This window comes from Geotrypetes seraphini, chromosome 2 (assembly GCF_902459505.1).
Source record: "Geotrypetes seraphini chromosome 2, aGeoSer1.1, whole genome shotgun sequence".
Lineage (NCBI taxonomy): Eukaryota > Metazoa > Chordata > Amphibia > Gymnophiona > Dermophiidae > Geotrypetes > Geotrypetes seraphini.
In genome coordinates this window covers 7,149,510-7,173,418 of record NC_047085.1, presented here as the reverse complement: position 1 = coordinate 7,173,418, position 23,909 = coordinate 7,149,510, and the positions used below count along the sequence as shown (strand labels likewise).

The 23,909-nt window shown below is 43.4% G+C and overlaps 1 protein-coding gene across 13 annotated transcripts in view; it reads left to right on the top strand.

Annotated features, from left to right (window-relative positions):
- The window catches only part of LOC117355920 (protein scribble homolog), a 393,083-nt gene that overhangs the window by 306,307 nt on the left and 62,867 nt on the right, over positions 1 to 23,909 (top strand). For 11 of the 13 annotated variants that reach the window (XM_033935046.1, XM_033935039.1, XM_033935045.1 and 8 more), the window contains 2 exons: positions 6,184 to 6,240; positions 7,150 to 7,230. In XM_033935046.1, the coding sequence (XP_033790937.1) occupies positions 6,184 to 6,240; positions 7,150 to 7,230 (138 nt within the window). The remainder of the gene's footprint in view (positions 1 to 6,183; positions 6,241 to 7,149; positions 7,231 to 23,909) is intronic. The other 2 variants (XM_033935040.1, XM_033935049.1) reach the window with 1 other exon arrangement.

The window sequence follows — 23,909 nt, the reverse complement described above, 5'->3', positions numbered from 1 at the left end:
GGGACATGATAGAAACTTACAAGATCATGAAGGGTATAGAGAAAGTAGAGAGGGACAGATTCTGCAGACTGGCGGGGGCAACAAAAACAAGAGGGCACTCAAAAGAATTGAAGGGAGACAGATTCAGAACAAATGCTAGGAAGTTCTTCTTCACTCAGAGGGTGGTGGACACCTGGAATGCGCTTCCAGAGGAGGTGGTAGAGCAGAGTATGTTATTGGGTTTCAAAAAGGGATTGGACGAGTTCCTGAAGGAAAAGGGGATTAAAGGGTACAATTAGAGGGATACTATACAGGACAATGTTAAGTAAAAGATCACTTACAGTTTATTAACCTGGGGGGCCGCCATGGGAGCGGACTGCTGGGCACGATGGATCTATGGTCTGACTCAGCAGAGGCGATGCTTATGTGCTTATCTCTCTCCCTCTCCTCTGTTTTTAGACCCGTTATTTCTTTCCCCCCTTCAGTCCGGTATATGCATGTTTCTTTGGTTCCCCCCTTCTCCAAAAGTCTACATAATGCCCCCTTCTTTCCAGCGTCCTCCGGCTTCCCCCTGGCCTTCCGGTCTTACCTTCAGCTAATTAAGGCAGCCTACAGAGGATCGCTGTTGCTGTAGCGATCTTAGCAGGCTGCCGCCGTCATCCTCCACAGCATGTTCTCTCTGCCACGATCCCGCCCCTGAAGTAAGAGGAGGGGTGGGACCATGGCAGAGAGAACATGCTGTGTAGGCTAATGGCAGCCTGATAGGATCACTACAGCACTGGTGATCCTCTGCAGGCTGCCATAATTAGCTGAAGGTGAGACCGGGAGGCCGGGGGGGGGGGGGAACCGGAGGATGCTAGAAAGAGCGCCTATGCAGCACCTTCCCGACTGACCCTCCTCCCTCGCCCCCTAAAGCAGTAGTAGCAGTGGACGGCCAGCAAGAGGCAGCGCTGCCGCTCCTGCTTTAGGAGACCTTAAGGTACGGGGAGGAGAGTTGGTCACCGAATTGGTGAGCCAGATTTTATTTATTTTTTTTAACTAATCGATTCGAATCAGCGATTTGGGCAGCACTATTAGGCACTAAGGAAGAAGTGGAAAGCATGAAAAAGGATCTGCAAAAGTTAGAGGAATGGTCTAATATCTGGCAACTATAATTCAATGCATAGAAGTGCAGAGTAATGCATTTGGGGATTAGAAATCAGAAGGAGCCATATATGCTTGGAGGTAAGAGGCTGATATGCAATAGATGGGGAGAGGGACCTTAGGGTGATAGTGTTTCTCAAGGCAAAGAAACAGTGTGCAAGGTGGTGGCTTTAGCCAGAAGGATGCTTTTCTGTATAGAGAGAGGTGTAACCAGTAGAAGAAAAGTGTTGATGCCCCTGTGCAGGTCATTGGTGAGGCCCCACTTGGAGTATTCTGGAAGCCATATCTGGCTACGGATATAAGAAGACTTGAAGCGGTCCAGAGGAAAGCAGCGAAAATGGTAGGAGATTTGTGCCAAAAGACATACGAGAAGAGACTAGAAGACCTGAATATATATTCTCTAGAGGAGAGGAGGAATAGGTATGATATAGAAACATGATGGCAGTTAAAGGCCAAATGGCCCATCCACAGTAACCATTATCTCTTTCTCTCTCTGAGAAACCCCTCGTGCCTATCCCGGCCCTTTTGAATTCAGACACAGATGTTTAAATATTTGAAAGGTATATATAGGACCAAATCTTTTCCAGAGAAGGGAAAATAGTAAAAGTAGAGGGCATAAATTGAGGTTGGGGGGTTGTAGACTTAGGAGTAATGTTAAGAAACTCTTTTTCACAGAGAAGGGTGGCTGATGTCTAGAATGCCCTCCTGTGAGAGATGGTGGAGGTGAAAATGGTGACAGAATTAAAAAAAATGTGTGGGATGAACACAGTGGATCTCTAATTAGAAAATTAATGGTATAAATTAAAGAACTATGGCCGGTACTGGGCAGACTTGCACGTCCTGTGCCCTGTATATGGCAGTTCAGTTTCGGATGGGCTGGGTAAGAACATAAGAATCGCCGCTGCTGGGCCAGACCAGTGGTCCATCGTGCCCAGCAGTCCGCTCCCGCGGCGGCCCCTAGGTGAAAGACTAGTGTGTACGTTCTTGTTCAGCAGGAACTTGTCTAACTTTGTCTTGAATCCCTAGAGGGAGTTTTTCCCTATAACAGACTCTGGAAGAGCGTTCCAGTTTTCTACCACTCTCTGGATGAAGAAGAACTTCCTTACATTTGTACGGAATCTATCCCCTTTTAACTTTAGAGAGTGCCCTCTCGTTCTCTCTACTTTGGCGAGAGTGAACAACCTGTCTATCTACTAATTCTATTCCCTTCATTATCTTGAATGTTTCGATCATGTCCCCTCTGTCTCCTCTTTTCAAGGGAGAAGAGGCCCAGTTTCTCCAATCTCTCACTGTACGGAAACTCCTTCAGACCCTTAACCATTTTAGTCGCTCTTCTCTGGACCCTTTCGAGTAGTACCGTGTCCTTCTTCATGTTCGGCGACCAGTCCTGGACGTAGTGCTCCAGGTGAGGGCGCACCATGGCCCGATACAGCGGCATGATAATCTTCTCCAATCTTTTTGTGATGCCTCTCTTAATCATTCCTAGCATTTTGTTCGCCCTTTTCGCCGCCGCTGCACGTTACGTTGATGGCTTCATTAACTTGTCGACCAGTACTCCCAGGTCTCTTTCCTGGGGGGGGTCTCTTCGAGTATCGCACCAGACATCCTGTATTCGTGAATAAGATTTTTGTTACCGGCATGCATCACCTTACACTTATCTCATTTGCCATGTGGCGGCCCATTTCTCGAGCGTGTTTATGTCACGTTGCAGGTCTTTGCAATCCTTCTCCGTCTTCACCACTCTGAATAACTTCGTATCATTCGCAAATTTAATCACTTTGCTCGTCGTACCGGTTTCCAGGTCGGTTATAAATAGGTTGAAGAGCTCAGGCCCAAGCACCGAACTCTGCGGCATTGCACTTGTGACGCTTTTCCAGTCCAAGTATTGTCCTTTTATCCACATTCTCTGTTTCCTATCCACCAACCAGTTTTTAATCCACACGAGGATTTCACCCTTGATTCCATGGTTCGCAATTTTTCAAAGTAGTCGTTCATGTGGGACCTTGTCAAACGCCTTCTGAAAATCCAGATATACAATGTCGACTGGCTCGCCCTTGTCTATCTGCCTGTTTACTCCCTTGAAGAAGTGCAACAAGTTCGTCAAGCAAGATCTTCCCTTGCTGAAGCTGTGCTGGCTGGTCCTCATCAGCTTGTGTCCGTCAAGATGATCAATGATCGGGTCCTTTATCAGCGCCTCTACCATCTTTCCTGGTACCGAGGTCAGACTCACCGGTCTGTAGTTTGCCGGATCTCTCCTTGAACCTTTCTTGAAGATCGGTGTGACATTCACCGCTTTCCAGTCTTCCGGAATCCTTCCCAATTTGATCGACAGATTGGCTATTAGTTGAAGCAGTTCAGCTATAGCTCCTTTCAGTTTCTTGATCACCATCAGATGGATGCCATCCGGTCTCAGGGATTTATCGTTTTTAAGCCTATCAATCAGCCTGCATACCTCTTCTAGACTGACCGTCATCCCTGTCAGATTCCTGTCTTCGTTTCCTGCGTATAGCCTGTCGGCTTCCAGTATGTTGCGTATATCCTCTTCAGTAAAGACAGACGCAAAAAATGTGTTCAGTTTGTTGGCAATGGCTTTAGCCTCCTTTAGCACTCCCTTTATTCCATGATCATCCAACAGCCCCACCGCTTCCTTCGCCGGTCGTTTCCCCTTAACATAGTGAAAGAACGGCTTGAAGTTTTTTGCCTCCTTGGCTATTTTTTCCTCATAGTCTTTTTTGGCTGTTCTTACCATCTTGTGGCACCTGCTTTGATGTTGTTTGTGCTTTTTCCAGTTTTTGTCCGTTTTTTACCTTTTCCATTCCTTAAACGAGGACGTCTTGTCTCTGCTTCAATGAGCCACGCTGGTTCCCTGTTCTTTTTCCTCTTGGATCCCTTGGTAATTTGGAACATGAGGACTGTACTGGGCAGACTTTTGCAGTCTGTAGCCCGAAAATGATGAAATGGTTTGGATAGGCTGGAGTGAGCTTCGATGGCAAATCCATTAGTTGGAACCTATGGAAAGTAATAATAATAATAATAATAACTTTATTTTTATATACCGCCAGCTATCTTGCGACTTCTAGGCGGTTTACAATATAAGAAAGTGTAAATACAATAAAGAGAAACTATACGTACAATGAATTAAAGAGTATAGCAATATACATCTGATGACATTAATAATGTTAACGACAGTTTGTGTGTTGCAAGGCCAGGAAGTGCCAAGCTGTTTACACAGAAGTAGACATATTCCGTAAATTGAATAGAATGTTCATGGTTAGTGATTAGGGGTTGGGGTTAAACAGTTTGCAAGTTCAGGTATGTGATGATGTTACGAGGGGGGTTGATGTTCCGGTTCGTTACCTAGGTATTTCAGGAATAGGTAGGTTTTTAGGTGTTTCCTGAATTCTTCATAGATGTTTGTGTGCATAATTAATTTTTCTAGGTCTTTACCCCATATGGCTGCTTGATACGATAGCCGTTGTTGATGGTGTCTCTTATATTTGCACCCTCTAGCCGGTGGGGAGACAAATTTCATGTGTGTTTTTCTTTCATGTCTATTGGTTGGGAATGAGAAGAGGTCTGTGATGTATTTTGGGGCTAGACCATTTAATACTTTGAAGCAGAGACATCCTAGCTTGAACTTTGTGCGCGCCTCCATCGGCAGCCAGTGTAGGAGTCGGTAGGAAGGGGTTATGTGATCGGACTTCTTCAGCCCGAAAATCATCCTGACTGCTGCATTTTGTATCAGTTGTAGTCTTTGCATTTGCTTCTGGGGGATCGTCAGATGGGTGATGTTGCAATAGTCCAGGTGGTTTAGTATTAGGGATTGTACTAGCATTTTGAAAGCTGTAGTGTGGAAGTACGCCTTGATGGACTTAAGTTTCCAGAGAGTGAAGAACCCTCTTTTGATTAAGGAGTCTATGTGGTCTTTCATGGTTAGGCCTTGGTCTAGTATTACTCCTAGGATCTTCATCGTTGGTTGAATGGGGTAGTTTAGATTGTTAATGTGTAGTGATGTTGTCGTATTCTGTGCGTGTGGCGAGGCTATGAAGAATTTAGTTTTTTCTGAATTGAGTTTTAGTTTGAAATCTGTGGTCCATTGTTCCATCGTGTTTAGCGCTTCAGTTGCTGTGGGGATGATTTCAGCACTGAGCAGACTTCTGTTTTTTGGCCCAGAAATATGAAAGAAAAAAAACTATGCAATTTAATCATGAAATTATAGTGAGTGTAAGTATTGGCAGACTGGATGGGACTGTTAGATCGTTCTCTGCTGTCATTTACTATGTTACATAGAGAGGAAAGTTTCAGACTAACAAATGACAGGCTGTAATTTATACCACAGCAAAAATTTCTTATGAACCTAATGAGCCACCCTTCATTTCTAACTAAACTACTGAGCAACACTCATGAAACTATACAACAAAGGGTGTTCCACGTTTTTTGGTCAAGGAAAATGTTTTACTTTATGCAGAGAGTAAAAGGAAAAATCAGCTGAAAGACAGAAAGAGTTTAATGTAGAGGAATTCAGTGCTAAGTGGTATTCAGAGATGTACAGAAAAGCTACGAGGAAGGGTAGCAATGAAAATATATAAACTTCCCTCACACATCTTTCTCAATTGCGCCTGTGCCGTTTTAATGCTTGCTTTCCACTTTCTCCCTCTTCTTCCCTGCCCTTCTATTTTTAAAATTATACTGTGCATCTTCCACTTAGTTAATGTCTTGTGCTTTAAAAAAAAAATACACTTCCTTCTTTCTTCCTGTTTTCGCCTGTCTACATCTTGTATCTTCCCTTATTAATTTTTCTCTTCATTCATTATCACCCTGCATCTCTTTCTTTTCCTTTGTGTCTTTTCCCATCCAACACCTTTATCTCTTTCCCAGTTTAGTTCTCTCTACTCCACCATCTTCCCCCTCTATATACTCTCTTCTGTTTTCCTATGCCTACCTTTCTTTTCCACCCCCTACTCACTTTTCTTTTCTCTCCCCCGTTTGCTTGTGCTGCTTTGGTGTCCCTTTGGCTGGATGTTGCTCTGACTCTGTCCTGCTTTCCTGCTTCCAATGAAGGAGAGGATGCGTAGGGAACGTGAGGAGGCCACACGACTCCTTGAGGAGGAAGCAAAGGTGAGATGGGTCTGGGAATGGGAACATGCAGAGGGCAGAACCAGGCGTCTGTTTTCCATATTCTGCAGCAAAACATTTTGGTGTTCTAAGTTTAGTTGTAGAGTAAGTGCATAACTCCAGGCCAGTGAAAGCAGTCAGAGCCAGCATTTTCTACTGTAGTTAATCTAGATTTCCTAGCAAGCCAGAAAATACATTTCCCCCCACTGCATGGTGATGTTAGTATACTGTCCCATGCCATCTTCATCTTTTGGCCTGGAGTCTGTGTGAATAGACTGTCCACTTCTCTTCTGCCTAGCTGTATGATACTGTGACTGCTAGCTTGAGAGAGATTTAGTGACAAACTGGATGAGAGCTCGGTGTTGGAATGGTTAAGAAAGGGGAGTTCTGTGGCTGTAAGGGTAAGGAAGAGCTTCAAGTAAAATGGTTGGTGGGAATGGTGCTCTCTGCTGAGCTTTCTGTGGAAGGGATTGGGGTTAATTGGATGAGGGAATGACTGATGTGTGGGTTTGGGGATGGGGAGGAGTAGGGGCAGAATGATTGGGGTAAAGTATGGGAGCTTTGAATGGTATGTCAGCATAAGTTTATGTGCAATTATCTCCTCTAAAAGTGATTATCTGTTGGTGGTTCTCAAATCTCATGTTTTCTTTCTCTCGGCATTGTGGGAGTAGAGGCCGCAGAGTTTCTAGTGGTCATGAGTACTGAACACTTGCTTAGTGAATGTGTGAATATGAGGAGAAGGGATGGACAGCCATTACATTTTGGGGGATTGGGTGGGTCCCATTTTGAAATGAATGTCGTTAAAGGTGCACACTATTATCGGCAAAAAAAATTTGTTTTAGATGGCAGTCCATTTCTATTAGAAGATGGTTTTCATATTCCTTCCTAATCCCACTATAATTTTATTTTCAGAGTTACAACACTCAGCCCCTCAAACTGGACTATAAGACCCTGGCAGCCTTACCTAGCAACAGTTTGCAGAAAGTGAGCCTCGTAAGTAGCATCTTCTGTCCTCCTTCCTGTCTCTTTTTCTCTCTAAGGTTCTGACACTAGAGGTTCTCTACTGTCAAGGAGCAGGGAGCTCTTCTAGTCCTTATAAACTTCAGTTGCTATAAAGCACTACTGTTTTACTGCTCTAACAAAAAAGGAAAGCCCTATGCTTGTTTGTCTTTGGAGAACATTCTCCTATTTGGCCAAACACCACCGAAGGCCTGCATGTTTCCCCCGGTCTCACCTTTAAAAGGTAATTACGGCAGCCTGCAGAGGATTGCCGGTGTTGTAGCGAACCTAGCAGGCTGTCGGGCTCCGCAGCACGTTCCCTCTGCCACGGACCCGCCCCCTGATAGTGGAGGGGCAAGACCGTGGCAGAGGGAACGTGCTGCGGAGTCTGCTGGCAGCCTTCTAGGTTTGCTACAGCAATGGCAATCCTTTGCAGGCTGCCATAATTACCTTTAAAGGTTGGTCCTCGACAAGCGGTGGTCACAGCGTGGAAGATGACCTCTCTCGTTGGGTGCGGGAAACAGTGGAGGTAAGGCCTCGCCCATCACGAGGACTCCAGCGGGATGGGGATTGCCATAGAGACGCTGGATCTGGATACCGCAGGGGGAGAGACAGAAAAGGACCTTGAGGGGCAGGAAAGCAGACTTCAACCAAAAGACAAGGCAGATGCTGGACTGGAGGGGGTAGGGAGGGGAAATACCTTGAACCAAGGAGAGTTTCAAGTTTATTAAAATTTTGATTGAACGCAAATCAAGGATTCTAAGCGGTTTACAATTTATATTATAAAGGGGGAGACAAAATAAACAAATACCCACTAAACAATGTTTGACCAAACGTAAAACAATAGGAAAGTTGGGAGAACTACAAATTAAAAGTAAAGAATATATAGATGGTAAACCACAATAGGGAAGCTAGGGAATCAGGATTATTGAACAGGTGAGGGGGAAGATAAAGAGAATGAGAGAGACAGAAAGACCTGGAAGAAAGGTGGGAGGACTCGAAATGTTAGCAGAAGGAAGATAGAGAGAAAGAGAAACCTGAAACAAAGGAGGCAGAAGAGAGGGGGGACAGATGTTGGGGGGAAGAGAGAGAAAGAGACTTCAGAGAAGTGGAAATATTCTGGACCAGTGAGGAAGGAAGGAAGGAGAAAGAGAGGCAGAGAAAGACCTGGAAGAAAGGAGAACAAATGCTGGACATGGGAAGGGGGGTGTTGTAAGCAGAAGAAAGAGAGAGAGAGAGAGAGAGAGGCCTGGACCAAATGAGAAAGACAGGAGGCAGATACTGGACTATGGGAGGTGCAGACAGAGAGGAAGAGACCCTTAGGAAGAACAGGTATGTGTGTGGGGTGGGGGGGGATGTAAACAGAAGAAAGACAGAGAGAGGCCTGGACCAAAGGGGAAATACAGGAGGCAGATGCTGGACTATAGAAGCTGCAGACAGAGGGGGAGAGACCCTGAGGAAGAACAGAGAGATAACAGAGGAGGAGAGAGAGAGAGAGAGAGACAAGTTGCCAATAGCGGTGGAGGAGAGAGGAAGAAAAGTTGGACTCGTGGAGGGACAGAGAGAGATGTTGGTTGGGTAAGAGAATGAGGTCCGGCGGTGAAGAAACATGCAGGAGGCAGAAAGAAAAAAAAATATTGGATGCGCAGTCAGAAGGAAGTCCAACCAGAAACTAATTAAATCACCAGACAACAAAGGTAGGAAAAATGATTTTATTTTCAATTTAGTGATCAAAATATGTCCGTTTTGAGAATTTACATCTGCTGCCTATAATTTGCACTATATTTTTCTAGTTTTCTATAGTTGTTACTGAGGTGACGTTGCATATTTTAAAGTCAATCTGCCTTGACCTCTTTGAAAAATAAAATAAATATAAATGATAATTAACATTTTCTCTGCATACAGTGTGGTTTGTGGTTTTTTTAAATTTGTAGTTATCATTATGAATTAAGATATTGTGTGTACATGAAAAATGAATGGAAGAAATTGCATTACAATTAGTACTATTATAATGGGGGTGGGGTCAGGGGTGGAGCTTGGGCTGGAGTACTTGGTTGGTATTTGTTAGACTTAGGAGATACTCGGCTTGAAAAAGTTGAGAAACGCTGGTCTAGGTGACTATGGAGTTCACTCAGTAAGGGCCCCTTTTACAATGCCACAATAGCAATTCTTCCATGGCAAATGCACCAAAGTCCATCCAATTCCTATGGACTTCAGTGCATTTGCTGTATCAGAATTGTTATTGCAGCTTTGGATAAGGAGCCCTAAGACAGGAACTACTGTCTTTCTGCTATGTATTAAACAAAAACCAGATTGCCAGGGAAGCAAAGCATTAACTGATTCAGCATGAGTTTGAAGTTGGTTGAATACCATTCTCTCAAGTACAGTAGTTTTGAAAGAAATGGAAGGTTTGATACTGGCCAATAGTTATTCAGAATAAAAGGATCTGCATTACTTTTTTTCAAGGATGGCTTAAATGCTACAGGAACTACTGCCTAAGTGTCGATCCTTAAAAAAGGAAGTCATATTGAGCATTGGAAAACAATAATAATTAACTAATAAAAATAACGTACATTTTAATTTTCCCCACCACAAAATTTCCCTGTCCTGCCCCACCCAACTACTTTTTTATGCTACCCAGCTTGAAAATATTTCTGGGGAGAACACTGCAATAGGAAGAAATATTTTTTCAATCTGAATAGTTAAGCTCTGGAACGCATTGGGTAAGAGCGGATAGCGTAGCTGGTTTTAAAAAGGGTTTGGACAATTTTGTGGAGGAAAAGTCTATAGTCTATTATTGAGAAAGATATGGGGGAAGCCACTGCTTGCCCTGGATCAGTAGCAATGAAAATGGCTACTGACCTTAATGTGAGGAAAATAAATAAAAACAACAGAAAAAGGAAACCGAAATGGTTCTCTAAACTTGTTGTGGAGAAAATAGTCAAGAGAGCAGGCGTTCGTGAAATATAAGAATATCCAAGAAGATGAGTACAGAAAGGACTACTGGGTGAAACTGAAAGAAGCCAAGAGAGAGAGAGATGTCTAGTGAAAGCGGAAGAGCAAATGGCTAGGAATGTTAAAAAAGGAGACAAAAATTTTTTTCAGATATATTAGTGAAAGGAAGAAGAAGAAAAATGGAATTGCGAGACTAAAAGATGATATGTATCGATATGTGGAGAGTGGCGAGGAAAAAGCAAACATGTTAAATACTTCTGTTCTGTGTTCACGGAGGAAGATCCTGGAGAAAGACCGTGAGATTGTCTGATAGAGTTACACGAGAATGGAGTAGATACCGTGTCATTCATGGAAGAAAGTGTTTATGAACAACTTAAAAAATTGAAGGTGGACAAAGCGATGGGACCGGACGGGATCCATTCCAGGATATTGAGGGAACTCAGAGAGGTTCTGGTGGGTCCTATTAAAGATTTGTTTAACAAATCTTTGGAGATGGGAGTGGTTCCTGGGGATTGGAGAAGAACGGATATGGTTCCTATTCACAAGAGTGGTCTCAGAGATGAAGCGGGAAACTACAGGACGGTAAGCCTCACTTCGGTTATTGGAAAAATAATGGAAGCGTTGCTGAAAGAAAGGATAGTGAAATTCCTAGATTCAAATGGGTTACAGGATCCGATGCAACATAGTTTTACAAAAGGTAAATCGTGCCACACGAATCCGATTGAATTCATTGATTGGGTGACTGGAGAATTGGATCAAGGGCATATGCTACACTTAGATTTCAGCAAAGCCTTTGACATGGATCCTTATAGAAGGCTCTTGAACAAACTTGAAGGGCTGAAGTTAGGACCCAAAGTGGTGAACTGGATTAGAAACTGGTTGACGGACAGACGCCAGAGGGTGGTGGTTAATGGAAGTCGCTCGGAGGGAGGAAAGGTGAGTAGTTGAGTCCCTCAGGGTTCGATGCTGGGGCTGATCCTGTTCAGTATGTTTGTGAGCAACATTGCCGAAAGGTTAGAAGGAAAAGTTTGCCTTTTTGCAGATGATACCAAGATTTGTAACAGAGTAGACACCGAGGAGAGAGTGGAAAACATGAAAAAGCATCTGCAAAAGTTAGAAGAATGGTCTAATATCTGGCAATTAAAATTCAATGCAAAGAAGTGCAGAGTAGTGCATTTGGGGATTAGAAATTGGAAGGAGCCATATGTGCTGGGAAGTGAGAGGCTGATATACACAGATGGGGATAGGGACTTTGGGATGATAGTGTCTGAAGATCTAAAGGTAAAGAAACAGTGTGACAAGGCGGTGGCTGTTGCCAGAAGGATGCTGGGCTGTATAGAGAGAGGCATGACCAGTAAAAGAAAGAAGGTGTTGATGCCCCTGTACAGGCCAGTGGTGAGACCCCACTTGGAGTATTGTGTTCAATTCTGGAGACTGTATCTGGCGAAGGACATAAAAAGACTTGAAGTGGTCCAGAGGAAGGCGACGAAAATGGTAGGAGGTTTGTGCCAGAAGATGTATGAGGAGAGACTGGAAGCCCTGAATATGTATATCCAAGAGCAGGAGTGCCCAAAAGGTTGATCGTGATAGACCAGTAGATTGCAAAGGCAAAGTGAGTCGATCGCAGAGCTCATCCCGGGCTCCGCGATAGACTCGCGTTGCTTTTGCTTTCTGTTCTCCCTGCTTCCCCGAAGCCAGGCGCATACAAGCTCTGGGCCCACAGCCTTCCCCCCCTCCCCCAAAAAAAGTCAATTCCTCTCCGATGTCAGAATTGACGTCGGGGGGGGAGGGGAGGCTTGTGGGCCTGACGTTTATACACGCTTGGCATGGCATCGAGGAAGCAGGGAGAAATCTGCGGCACTGGCGGCTAGGGGACACTCGATAAAGTTACAGGGAATGCAGGGAGAAATCTGCGGCACCAGTGGCTTTGGGGGGACGGTCAGAGAGAAAAAAAAGACAGGGGGGCTGAGAGAAAGAAAGACAGACAAAGAAAGAAAGGGGGACTGGGAGAGAGAAAGAAAGAAAGGGGGGCAAGGAGAGAGAAAGAAAGCGGGGCAGGGAGAGAGAAAGAAAGACAAAGAAAGGGGGGCAGGGAGAGAGAAAGAAAGTAGATCGATAGACTTGCGTTGCCTTTGCATTCTGTTCTCCCTGCTTCCCTGACGCCAGGTGCGTACAAGCGCTGGGCCCACAGCCTTCCCTCCCCCCCCCCCCCCCCGTCAATTCCTCTCTGATGTCAGAATTGATTTCGGGGGGGGGGGGAAGGCTTGTGGGCCCGGCGTTTATACATACCTGACCTGGCATCGGGGAAGCAGGGAAAAATCTGTGGCACTGGTGGTGAAGTTACAGGGAAATACTTTTAAAATCAACAGGAGTAAATTTTTTTTTCACTCGGAGAATAGTTAAGCTCTGAAACACATTGCCAGAGGTTGTGGTAAGAGTGGATGGCATAGCTAGTTTTAAGAAAGGTTTGGACAATTTCCTGGAAGAAAAGTCATCTGTTATTGAGAAAGACATAGGGGAAGCCACTGCTTGCTCTGGATCAGTAGCATAGAATATTGCTACTCCTTGTTTTTGGCCAGATACTAGTGACCTGGATTGGCCACTGTGAGGATGGGCCACTGGGCTTGATGGATCATTGGTCTGACCCAGTAAGGATATTCTTATGGTATGTTCTTATTAGCGCTTTGCATTTGACTTGACATTCCTTGCCCTATTTACAATCATTTTCAGTTGGATTCTTCCTTCACTATCTGAAGGATCCTCTTTTAGCTCTAATAGCTTCCTTCACCTCGCTCATTGACCACGCTGGCTGCTGTTTGATCTTCCTTCCTCCTTTTTTGATACATGGAATATATTTAGTCTGGGCTTCCAGGATGATATTTTTAAATAACATCCATGCCTGATGTATATTTTTGACCTTTACAGCTGCACCTCTGTTTCTCTTTTACCATTCTCCTCATGTTATCATAGTCTCCTTTATGTTTTTGTTTTATTTCTATATATTACCTTAAAAAGGTGGCCTAATATGGTCACCACACCATTTCACTTGTTTGGTAATCACTTATCATAAATATTTAAAGATTTCTGGTGTCAGTTAGCATGGATACTTCTCCACACTGCAGCCACCACCTTCATTTCCTTTCAGCTGAACAGGGAGCAGCTGTAGCCTTCAGCCATGACTGTAATGTAAGTCGACTCTCTTTGTGAGAGGGTATGGGCATATATTTGACATGGTGAAAATCTCAAAAGATTTTCAGCAGAAAGAAACACATTTTTTTTGGAAGAGTGAGTAATGTTAGGTGAGAACATAGGGGAAGGGTCAGAGGTTAGCTTGACTGGTATTTGGGAATGCAGGACAGCAGACTTCTTGTGTGGCAGAGAGCCTTGAACCAAGATTATTGATTGGCAGATGACTCTGGTTTTAGATAATCATGTTCAGCTGTCTTCCTTGCATCATTCCCAGCTGTTCCCAGGAAGCAGAGTTCCTCTGTTCTCCATACACTTTACTGTACTCCTTGTACATGGCTGGTGCACTGAGCTCAGGCCTCCAGAAGGAACGGTACAATTTAAGGAGTGAAGAACTTATGTGCACGATAGAAGAGCAGAACTTGGGTGTGATTCTATGTGCTCATTTTAAGGTGGCCAAACAGGTTGAAAAGCTAGAAGGATGCTAGGATGCATAATGAGAGGTATGGCCAGTAGGGAAAAGGTGGTATTGATTCCCCTGTATAAGACTCTGGTGAGACCTCATTTAGAATATTGTGTACAATTCTGGAGGCTGCACCTTCAAAAAGATATAAAAAGGATGGAGTCGGTCTAGAGGAAGGCTACTAAAATGGTACGTGGTCTTCGTTATAAGGCGTATGGGGACAGATTTAAAGATCTCAATCTGTATACTTTGTAGGAAAGGCGGGAGAGGGGAGATATAATAGAGATGTTTAAATACCTACATGGCATAAATGCACATTAGTCTAGTTTCTTTTATTTGAGAGGGCATAGATGAAGTTAAGAGGTGTAATCTAAAGAAATACTTTTTTACAGAAAGAGTGGTAGAGGCATGGTACAGTCTCCCAGAAGAGGTGGTGGAGGTAGAGACTGTATCTGAATTAAAGAAAGCCTGGGATAGGCATGTGTAATCTCTCAGAGAGAGGAAGAGAGAATGGTTACTGCGGATGGGCAGACTGGATGGACCATTTGGCCTTTATATGCCATAATGTTTCTATGTTTAAATACTTGAAAGGTATCGATATAGAAACAAATCTTTTCCAGATAAATCAAAATGGTAAAACTAGAGGACAAGAATTGAGGTTGCGGGGTGGTAGACTTAGGAGCAATATTATGAAATTATTTTTCACAAAGAGGGAGGTGGTGGGGATGAAAACGGTGACAGAATTAAAAAAAAAAGTGTGGAATGAGTGCATAGGATCTGTAATCTGAAAATGAATGGTATAAAACAAACTAAAGCTGGAATTGGGTGTCCCAAATATGGTAATTTGGTTTAGGATGATCTGGGAAGGGCCTTGATAGAAGCTCCAGTGACAGGATGGTTAGGATAGACTGGAGTGGGCTTCAATGGTAACTCCAGCAGTGGGAACCGAAAGACAGTGCTGGGTGGACTTCTATGGTTATTGCCCAGAAATAATGATGAGGGTAACTATTGAGCAGACTGGATGGACTGTTCAGGTCTTTATCAGCTGTTATTTGCTATGCTATGCTATTAATGGAATGGGAATCTGCCTGATCATCCTGCCATCACCATCAAGGAAGCCTCTCTTAGGCCTAGTGTTTCATTTTGCATCCATTATTACCTCCCAGCTGTGATCATTTTCCTATTGAAACAAATATCAGACATATTGCTCTGTCTTGACAGTTTTTCCCATCCTCCTTTATTTATGAAAATATTCTTAAGAGTATGATGTTTGCATGAGCAAGACATCAGCGCCTCCCTTACATCCAAGAACTGTGAGGAAGAGTGTACAGATCAGGTCAGAAATGGCCTGCTAGCAAAGACAATGGTTGCTGTTACCTATGTTCCCTCTAAGCCAGTGGTCTCAAACACGCGGCCCGGGGGCCACATGCGGCCCGCCAGGTACTATTTTGAGGCCCTCAGTATGTCTATCATAATCACAAAAGTAAAATAAAACAGTTTCTTGATCATCTGTCTCTTTAGCTATAAATGACAATATTATTATTAACACTTAGCCAAAAGGAAAGATTTATAAACTATAAAGAGTTTTACCTCATGCAAAATTGTCAATTCTTTAATAACACATGAACTATTTTTTCAGAGGCCCTCCAAGTACCTACAAATCCAAAATGTGGCCCTGCAAAGGGTTTGAGTTTGAGACCACTGCTCTAAGCTGAGCACATGAGCAATCACTCAAATATTCTAGGAGCATCACTCATAGATTTTACAAGGTCACTCACAAAAATGCTTGCAAATCTGGAAAATTGTTGGTCTTTAGAACTTGAAAAAACATTCCTTAGAGGGAGCATAGGCTGTAACTGTGCTATAATTTCAACAGGCTTAGGAGGCAAGGCCTAGTGGTAGGAGCTACTGTCTCAGCACCCTGAGGTTGTGGGATCAAGCCCAGCACCGTTACTTGTGACCCCGGGCAAGTCACTTAATCCTCCATTGCTCCAGGTATGTTAGGCAGATTGTGAGCCCACTGGGACAGAGGGAAAAATGCTTGGGTGCCTAAATATGTAAACAATGCTTAGACAACCTCCATTGATAGGCAGTATATAAATAGCTAATAAACTTGGACAAATGGGGAGGCAAAGAGATTGAAAGGACTGATAAAAAAAAAAAGTGATGAAGTTAGTTTGCATGATTTAATGAGACGGAGTCAGCATGGGTTCAGCCGAGGGAGATCTTGCCTCACCAATTTGCTGGACTTCTTTTAAGGTGTACATAAGAACATAAGCGTTGCCTCTGCCGGGTCAGACCAGGGGTCCATCGCGCCTGGCAGTCCGCTCCCGCGGCGGCCCCCCAGGTCCATGACCTGGAAGTGTTCCCTACCTAACCTAAAATATCCATACCCTATTCGCTCAATGTCCTGTACGGTAAACCTCTATCTGTACCCTGTTATCCCCTTCGCTTCCAGGAAGTCATCCAGTCTCTTTTTGAACCCCAGAATTGTACTCTGTCTTATCACCTCCCCGGGAAGCGCGTTCCAGGTGTCCACCACCCTCTGAGTGAAGAAGAACTTCCTTGCATTCGTTATGAATCTGTCTCCTCTCAGTTTTTCTGAATGACCTCTTGTTTTAGTTGTCCCTGCTAGTCTAAAGAATCTGTCCCTCTCCACCTTCTCTATGCCTTTCATGATTTTATAAGTTTCTATCATGTCCCCTCTCAGTCTCCGCTTCTCCAGGGTAAAGAGCCCCAGCCTGTCTAACCGTTCGGCATATGAAAGGTTCTCCATATCCTTTATCATCCTCGTTGCCCTCCTCTGGACCCTTTCGAGTATTGCCATGTCCTTCTTGAGGTATGGCGACCAGTATTGGACGCAGTATTCCAGATGTGGGCGCACCATTGCTCGATACAGTGGCAGGATAACTTCTTTTGTTCTGGTAGTGATACCTTTTTTGATAATGCCCAACATTCTGTTCGCTTTTTTTGAGGCCGCTGCACATTGTGCCGCCGGCTTCATTGTGTTATCTACCAATACCCCCAGATCTTTTTCTTGTAAATAAGCATGTGGATAAAAGTGAGCCAGATGATGTAGTGTATCTAGGTTTTCAGAAAGCTTTTGATAAAGTTCCTCACGAGAGGCTCCTGAGACAATTAAAGAGTCATGGGATAGGTGGAAAAGTTCAGTTGTGGATTAGGAATTGGTTATTGGATAGAAAACAGAGGGTAGGGTTAAATGGTCATTTTTCTCAATGGAGGAGAGTAAACAGTGGAGTGCCGCAGGGGTCTGTACTGGGACCGGTGCTATTTAACTTATTATAAACGGTCTGGAAATTGGAACGATGAGTGAGGTGATTAAATTTGCAGATTACACTAAACTGTTCAAAGTTGTTAAAACGCATGTGGATTGTGAAAAATTACAGCCGGACCTTAGGAAATTGAAATTAGAAGACTGGGTGTCCAAATGGCAGATGAAATGTAATGTGGACAAATGCAAAGTGATGCATATTGGGAAGAATAACCTGAATCACAGTTACCGGATGCTAGGGTCCACCTTGGGGGTTAGTGCCCAAGAAAAGGATCTGGGTGTCACCTGTATGGTAAGCCATGCCGGTTTTCCTTTGCCTTTAGTTCTCCGATCTTTAGAAATCCTCGGAATGTAGAGATCTTGCACTATTGCAGAAGCGCAAGATCTCTACATTCCGAGGATTTCTAAAGATCGGAGAACTAAAGGCAAAGGAAAACCGGCATGGCTTACCATACAGGTGAAGGAAGCCATAAAAGAAAAGAAGGACTCTTTCAAAAAATGGAAATGCACAAAGACAACCGAAGCCTGGAACAAACATAAAGATGAACAGAAGAAATGTCACAAGGCGGTGAGGGGTGCAAAACAGGACTATGAGGAAAAAATAGCCCGGGAGGCCAAAAACTTCAAGCCCTTCTTTAGATACGTGAAGGGGAAAAAACCTGCAAAAGAGGCAGTGGGACCCCTGGACGACAAGGGAAGAAAAGAGTACATCAAGGAAGATAAACAGATCGCAGACAAACTAAATTCCTTCTTTGCGTCCGTCTTTACGAAGGAGGACACCTCAACAATACCTGAAGCGGAGAAACTGTTTACAGGAGAAATAGAGGACAGCCTCACCACAGTTGAAGTGAACGTAGATCAGATATACTACCAGATCGACAAACTTAAAAGTGACAAATCCCCTGGACCGGATGAAATTCACCCAAGAGTCTTGAAGGAATTGAAGGTTGAAATCGGAGAGTTATTGCAAAAACTTGCAAACCTGTCAATCAGAACTGGTCAGATACCAGACGACTGGAAGAAAGCGAACGTCACGCCAATTTTCAAAAAAGGATCGAGAGGAGAACCGGGCAATTATAGACCTGTGAGTCTTACGTCTGTCCCAGGCAAGATGATTGAATCACTGATCAAGGATAGCATAGTTCAGCACTTGGACACACACGACTTGATGAAACCCAGTCAACATGGATTCAGGAAAGGGAAATCGTGTTTGACGAATTTACTCCAATTCTTTGAGACCGTGAACGAGCAAATTGATAGTGGAAAGCCGGTGGACATAATAAACTTGGACTTCCAGAAAGCGTTCGACAAAGTTCCACACGAAAGACTTCTCAGGAAACTACAAAGCCATGGCATAGAGGGAGATATACAAAGATGGATAGGCAAATGGCTGGATAACAGGAAGCAGAGAGTGGGCATTAATGGGAAGTTCTCCGACTGGGAGATAGTGACTAGTGGTGTACCCCAGGGCTCAGTACTTGGACCGATCCTTTTTAATATTTATATCAATGACTTGGAAAACGGAACATCCAGTGAGATCATCAAGTTTGCAGATGACACAAAACTCTGCCGGGAAATCAGATCGCAGGAGGATAGTGAGGAACTCCAGAGCGATTTGTGTCGGTTAGAAAAATGGGCGGAGAAATGGCAGATGAAGTTCAACGTGGAGAAATGCAAGGTAATGCATTTAGGCAGTAAGAATAAGGAATACGAGTACAGAATGTCAGGTGCAACTCTGGGAAAAAGTGAACAGGAAAGGGATCTGGGTATACTGATAGATAGGACCCTGAAGCCGTCGGCACAATGCGCGGCAGCGGCAAAGAAGGCAAATAGAATGTTGGGCATGATAAAGAAAGGAATCTCGAGTAGATCGGAGAAAGTTATAATGCCGCTTTATAGGGCAATGGTCAGACCCCACTTGGAATACTGCGTCCAACATTGGTCTCCCTACCTAAAGAAGGATATAAAACTGCTGGAGAGGGTGCAGAGACGAGCAACCAAACTAGTGAAGGGTATGGAGAAACTGGTATATGAGGATCGACTTAAAACACTGGGATTGTTCTCCCTTGAGAAAAGGAGACTGCGTGGGGATATGATCGAGACCTTCAAAATACTGAAAGGAATCGACAAAATAGAGCAGAGAAGATTATTTACATTGTCCAATTTGACACGGACAAGAGGACATGAAATGAAGCTAAGGGGGGACAAGTTCAGGACTAATGTCAGAAAGTTCTGCTTCACACAGAGAGTGGTTGGCATCTGGAATACTCTCCCAGGGGAGATTATTGCAGAATCGACAGTCCTAGGCTTCAAAAGCAAACTAGATGCATATCTCCTTGAGAGAGGCATATAAAGTATGGTTGGCTATAAAATAAACCAGGTGTATACCTGGCAGGGCCTCTGTGTGTGCGGATCGCCGGACTTGATGGACCGAAGGTCTGATCCGGAGATGGCGCTTCTTATGTTCTTATGTTCAATGTGTGGCGGTGGCCAAAAAAGCAAACAAAATGTTAAGAATTATTTTTTAAAAAGGGATGGTGAACAAGACTAAGAATGTTGTAATGCCTCTTTCTGTGTGTATCAGGTTATTATTCATTTCTATTACAGTTGATTTACAATTATAGATAAGAAATGTCTGCAGTACAGCCTTTTATGGCAGTTTGTATTAACATCAGCATTTTAGCTCTGAAATACTGGGTGGAAAAAAATAATCTGAACATAGGAACATCCTTATTGAGTCAGACCAATGATCCATCTAGCTCAGTAGCCCATCTTCATGGTGGCCAATCCAGGTCACTAGTACTTGGCAAAACTACTACCACTATTAATTATTTCTATAGCGCTACCAGACGCACGCTACTCTGTACAGTCAGAAAGAGTAAGAAAACAGTCCCTGCTCGAATCTTACAATCTAAATAGGCAAGACAGAAACAGGATGTCATGGATACAGTTAGGGAGAACGGTTAATCAGCTGGCTGGGTTGGCGGACAGAGGAGTAGGGTTAAGGATGGAAAACTATATCAAAAAGGTGGATTTCAGTTTGCTTTTAAACAAGGGAAGGGAAGGGGCTTGGCGGACAAACTCAGGTAATTTATTCCAGGCATAGGGGGCAGCTAGATGAAAGGAACGAAGTCTGGAATTGGCAGTGGAGGAGAAGGGTAAAGCTAAGAGCGACTTATCTGAGGAACGGAGTTCTCTGGGAGGTGGATAAGGAGAGAGAAGCGAGGAGAGATCTTGAGGGGCAGCAGAAAGAACACACTTGTAGGTCTGCAATAAGATCTTAAACCGTATGCGATGGCAGATATGGAGCCAGTGAAGTGACTTAAGGAGAGGGATGACATGAGTGAAGCGAGGTTGGTAGAAGATGAGTTGTGCAGCAGAGCTTTGCACAGATTGCAGCGTGGAGAGGCAACGCTGAAGGATACCAGTTAGGAGTAGATTGCAGTAATCTAAGCGTGAGGTTACGAGAACTTGGACAAGGGTCCAGGTAGTGTGCGTAGAGAGGAAGGGGTGAATTTTGGTGATGTTGAAGAGACAGAAGTGACAGGTCAAAGCAGCTTGTTGGATATACGTAGAAAAAGACGACTCCAAGGTTGCGAGCAGAGGAAACGAACAATGACAGTATTATTTACAGAGATGGAGAAAGGAGGAAGAGGAGGAGCAGAGGGTTTAGGAGGAAAGAGGAGCAGCTCAGTCTTGGACATATTTAGTTTCAGATGACGCCAGGACATCCAGGCAGCAATGTCAGCCAAACAAGCCGAGAGTTTTTCTTGGACTTTAGGTGAAATTTCAGTTGTAGAGAGGTAGAGCTGGGAGTCATGAGCATAAAGGTATAGAAAGAGAAGAGGTCCTAAGACAGAACCCTGGGGTACACCAACCACTTGTGGGGTAGCAGCAGAAGAGGACCCACCAACACACACTAAAGGTACGTTGGGAAAGGTAGGAGGCAAACCAGGAGAGGACAGCGTATCAAAGAGTAAGCTGTGATTTATAGTATCGAAGGCAACAGACAGGTCAAGAGGGATAAGGATAGAGGAAAGGCCCTTAGATCTGGCCATAAACAAGTCACTGCAGACCTTAATGAGGGCAGTCTCTGTGGAGTGTTGGGGGGTGAAAAACAGTTTGTAAAGGATCGAAAATCGAGTTGAAAGAAAGTCCAGGCAGCGACAGAGAATAGCATGCTCGAGTATCTTAGATAGGAACGGAAGAAGAGGGACAGGGCAATAGTAGAAGCATTCCATGCTACCGATCCAGGGCAAGCAGTGGGCTACCCCTATGTTTGTGCAAATAGCAGACTATGGACTTTTCCTCCAGGAATTTATCCAAACTTTATTTTATTTTATTTATTTTTTTTTTATATATATCTTTATTCATTTTTAAAAATTACCACAAGTGTACAACATTCATTCAGAAATACCTTAATTCATCACTTGACATTCTTATTTGTATTACTCCAAATAAATAATTATATAAGAAACCCATCCCTCCCTCCCAGATACCAATTTGTATTACTCCAATTAAATAATTATATAAGAAGCCATCAATTATCAATTATTATTCTTCAGAATCCCACCCCCTTATCTTATTCAATATTTTGGTGTTTAAGATGTCTGATCATTAGAATAAATCGCCAATGGCCCCCAAATCTTTTTAAACTCATTATAATTACCTTGTTGCAGAGCAAATACCCTTTCCATCTTATAAATATGGCACACTGAAAAGTATAATTTAATTTAGTATAATCTTTCCAATTCCCTGTAATCTGCTGAATGGCAACCCCTGTTAAAATTAATAAAAGTTTATTATTATTAGCTGAAATTTGGCTTTTAAATCTCATTGAAGTACCAAATAATATAGTGTCATATGAAAGGGCAACATGATTTTCTAACAATGAATTAATTTGGGGCCAAATTAACTTCCAAAAGGTTTTTATATGGGGACAGAAAAATATCAAATGATCCAATGGTCCCAACTTCTAAACCACAATGCCAGCATCTATTAAACTTTATTTTAAAACCAGCTATGTTAACTGATCTTACTAAATCCTCTGGCAATGCATTGCAGAGCTCAACTACTCTCTAAGTGAAAAAACTATTTCCTCCTATTGGCTTTAAAAGTATTTCCCTGTAACTTCATCAAGTGTCCCCCTAGTCTTTGTAATTTTTGACGGTGAAAAATCGATCCACTCAGGATTTTGTAGACTTCAACCATATCTCCCCTCAGCCGTTTCTTTTCCAAGCTGAAGAGACCTAACCTTTTTAGTCTTTCCTCATACGAGAGGAATCTTGGTCACTCTTCTTTGAACCTTTTCTAGGGCCGCTATATCTGAGAAAAGAAGACCAGAATTGAACGCAGTACTCCAGGTGAGGTTGTACCATGGAGTGATAATTATATTCTGCAAACAGCCCATTACCAAATTTATGGAAAAAGACACCACGGTCTTTTTAAGCCAAATTGTTTCTCCTTTTCTGTCATTGTACACTGCCTAACAATGTGTCTCATTCACAAACGGTTATAGAATAAGAGATTTTTTAAAAACAATATGGTTTTCCTGTACCTCATTCTTCATTTTAAGTTCTCTTGTTTCCTAATCAGTATTCACTTTGAGCTCGGGTGTGAGAAGACAAATAATTAAATCTAAAATCCAAATAATGTCTGTCTCCTCTCCTGAACTCTCATTGTCTCTTCTTTTCACTATTTGGAGGATTTGTAATGGTACTTTTCAGGAAAGTAGAATCTCTTACAGCTTTACACTTAACACCTTTGCTTTTCTTTGGGAGCCTGGGAATGTGTTCTTTGATAATGGCGATGAGCTTTGGCAGAATGGTTTACGTTCTGTGCCCTCCCAGGATCTCTAAAAACCATTCCATTGCATTATTCATCTTTAGCAAAGGTCTTGGGTCTGACCTCCAGAATGAATATGCATGAGCGAAATTTGAATATACTAGGGTTGTGGGTAGGACAAGTTTAGAAAATGGGAGGCAGGTGCAGAGTTGTTTAACCATTGCAATATGATTAACATGCAGTATTTCCACGTTTTGAATAGCTAACTAAACTAAACTAAATCTTGGGTTTATATACCGCACCATCTCCACGAATGCGGAGCTCGGCACGGTTTACAGGAAGAAAGATGAGAGAGGAACTACAGTGGAGAGATTAAAGAGTTAGGTGTAAAGGGGGAAGGTGAGAGGCCTAAGAGGGGGGAAGTGTTACAGTTTTGAGAATAGCCAGGTTTTTAGGTGTTTGCGGAAGAGTTGGAGGGAGCTTGAGGTTCGGAGAGGGGAGGTGAGGTTATTCCAGATCTCAGTGATTCTAAAGGGGAGGGATGACCCAAGTTTGCCTACATGGGAAATACCTTTTATGGAAGGGAAGGATAGTTTAAAAATTTGGGAGGATCTGGAGGAAGTAGGGGTTGGGGAGTTCCAGGATAGAGGGATAACGGCAGGAAGGATGCCATGTAGGATCTTGTAGGCCAGACACGCACATTTGAAGTGGATCCTGGGGATTACTGGGAGCCAATGGAGCTTAGACAGGAGTGGTGAGACGTGATCAAATTTGCTTTTCGCGAAAACAAGCTTAGCTGCGGCGTTCTGAATCCGCTGAAGTCTGTGGAGGCTTTTCTTGGTTAGGCTGAGGTAGATAGAATTGCAATAATCCAATCTGGAGAGGATGATGGATTGTACTAGGACTGCAAAGTGTTTTTGGTGAAAATAGGGTCTGACTTTCCTTAGCATGTGAAGGCTGAAGAAGCATTTCTTCACCAGGGATTGGAGATGT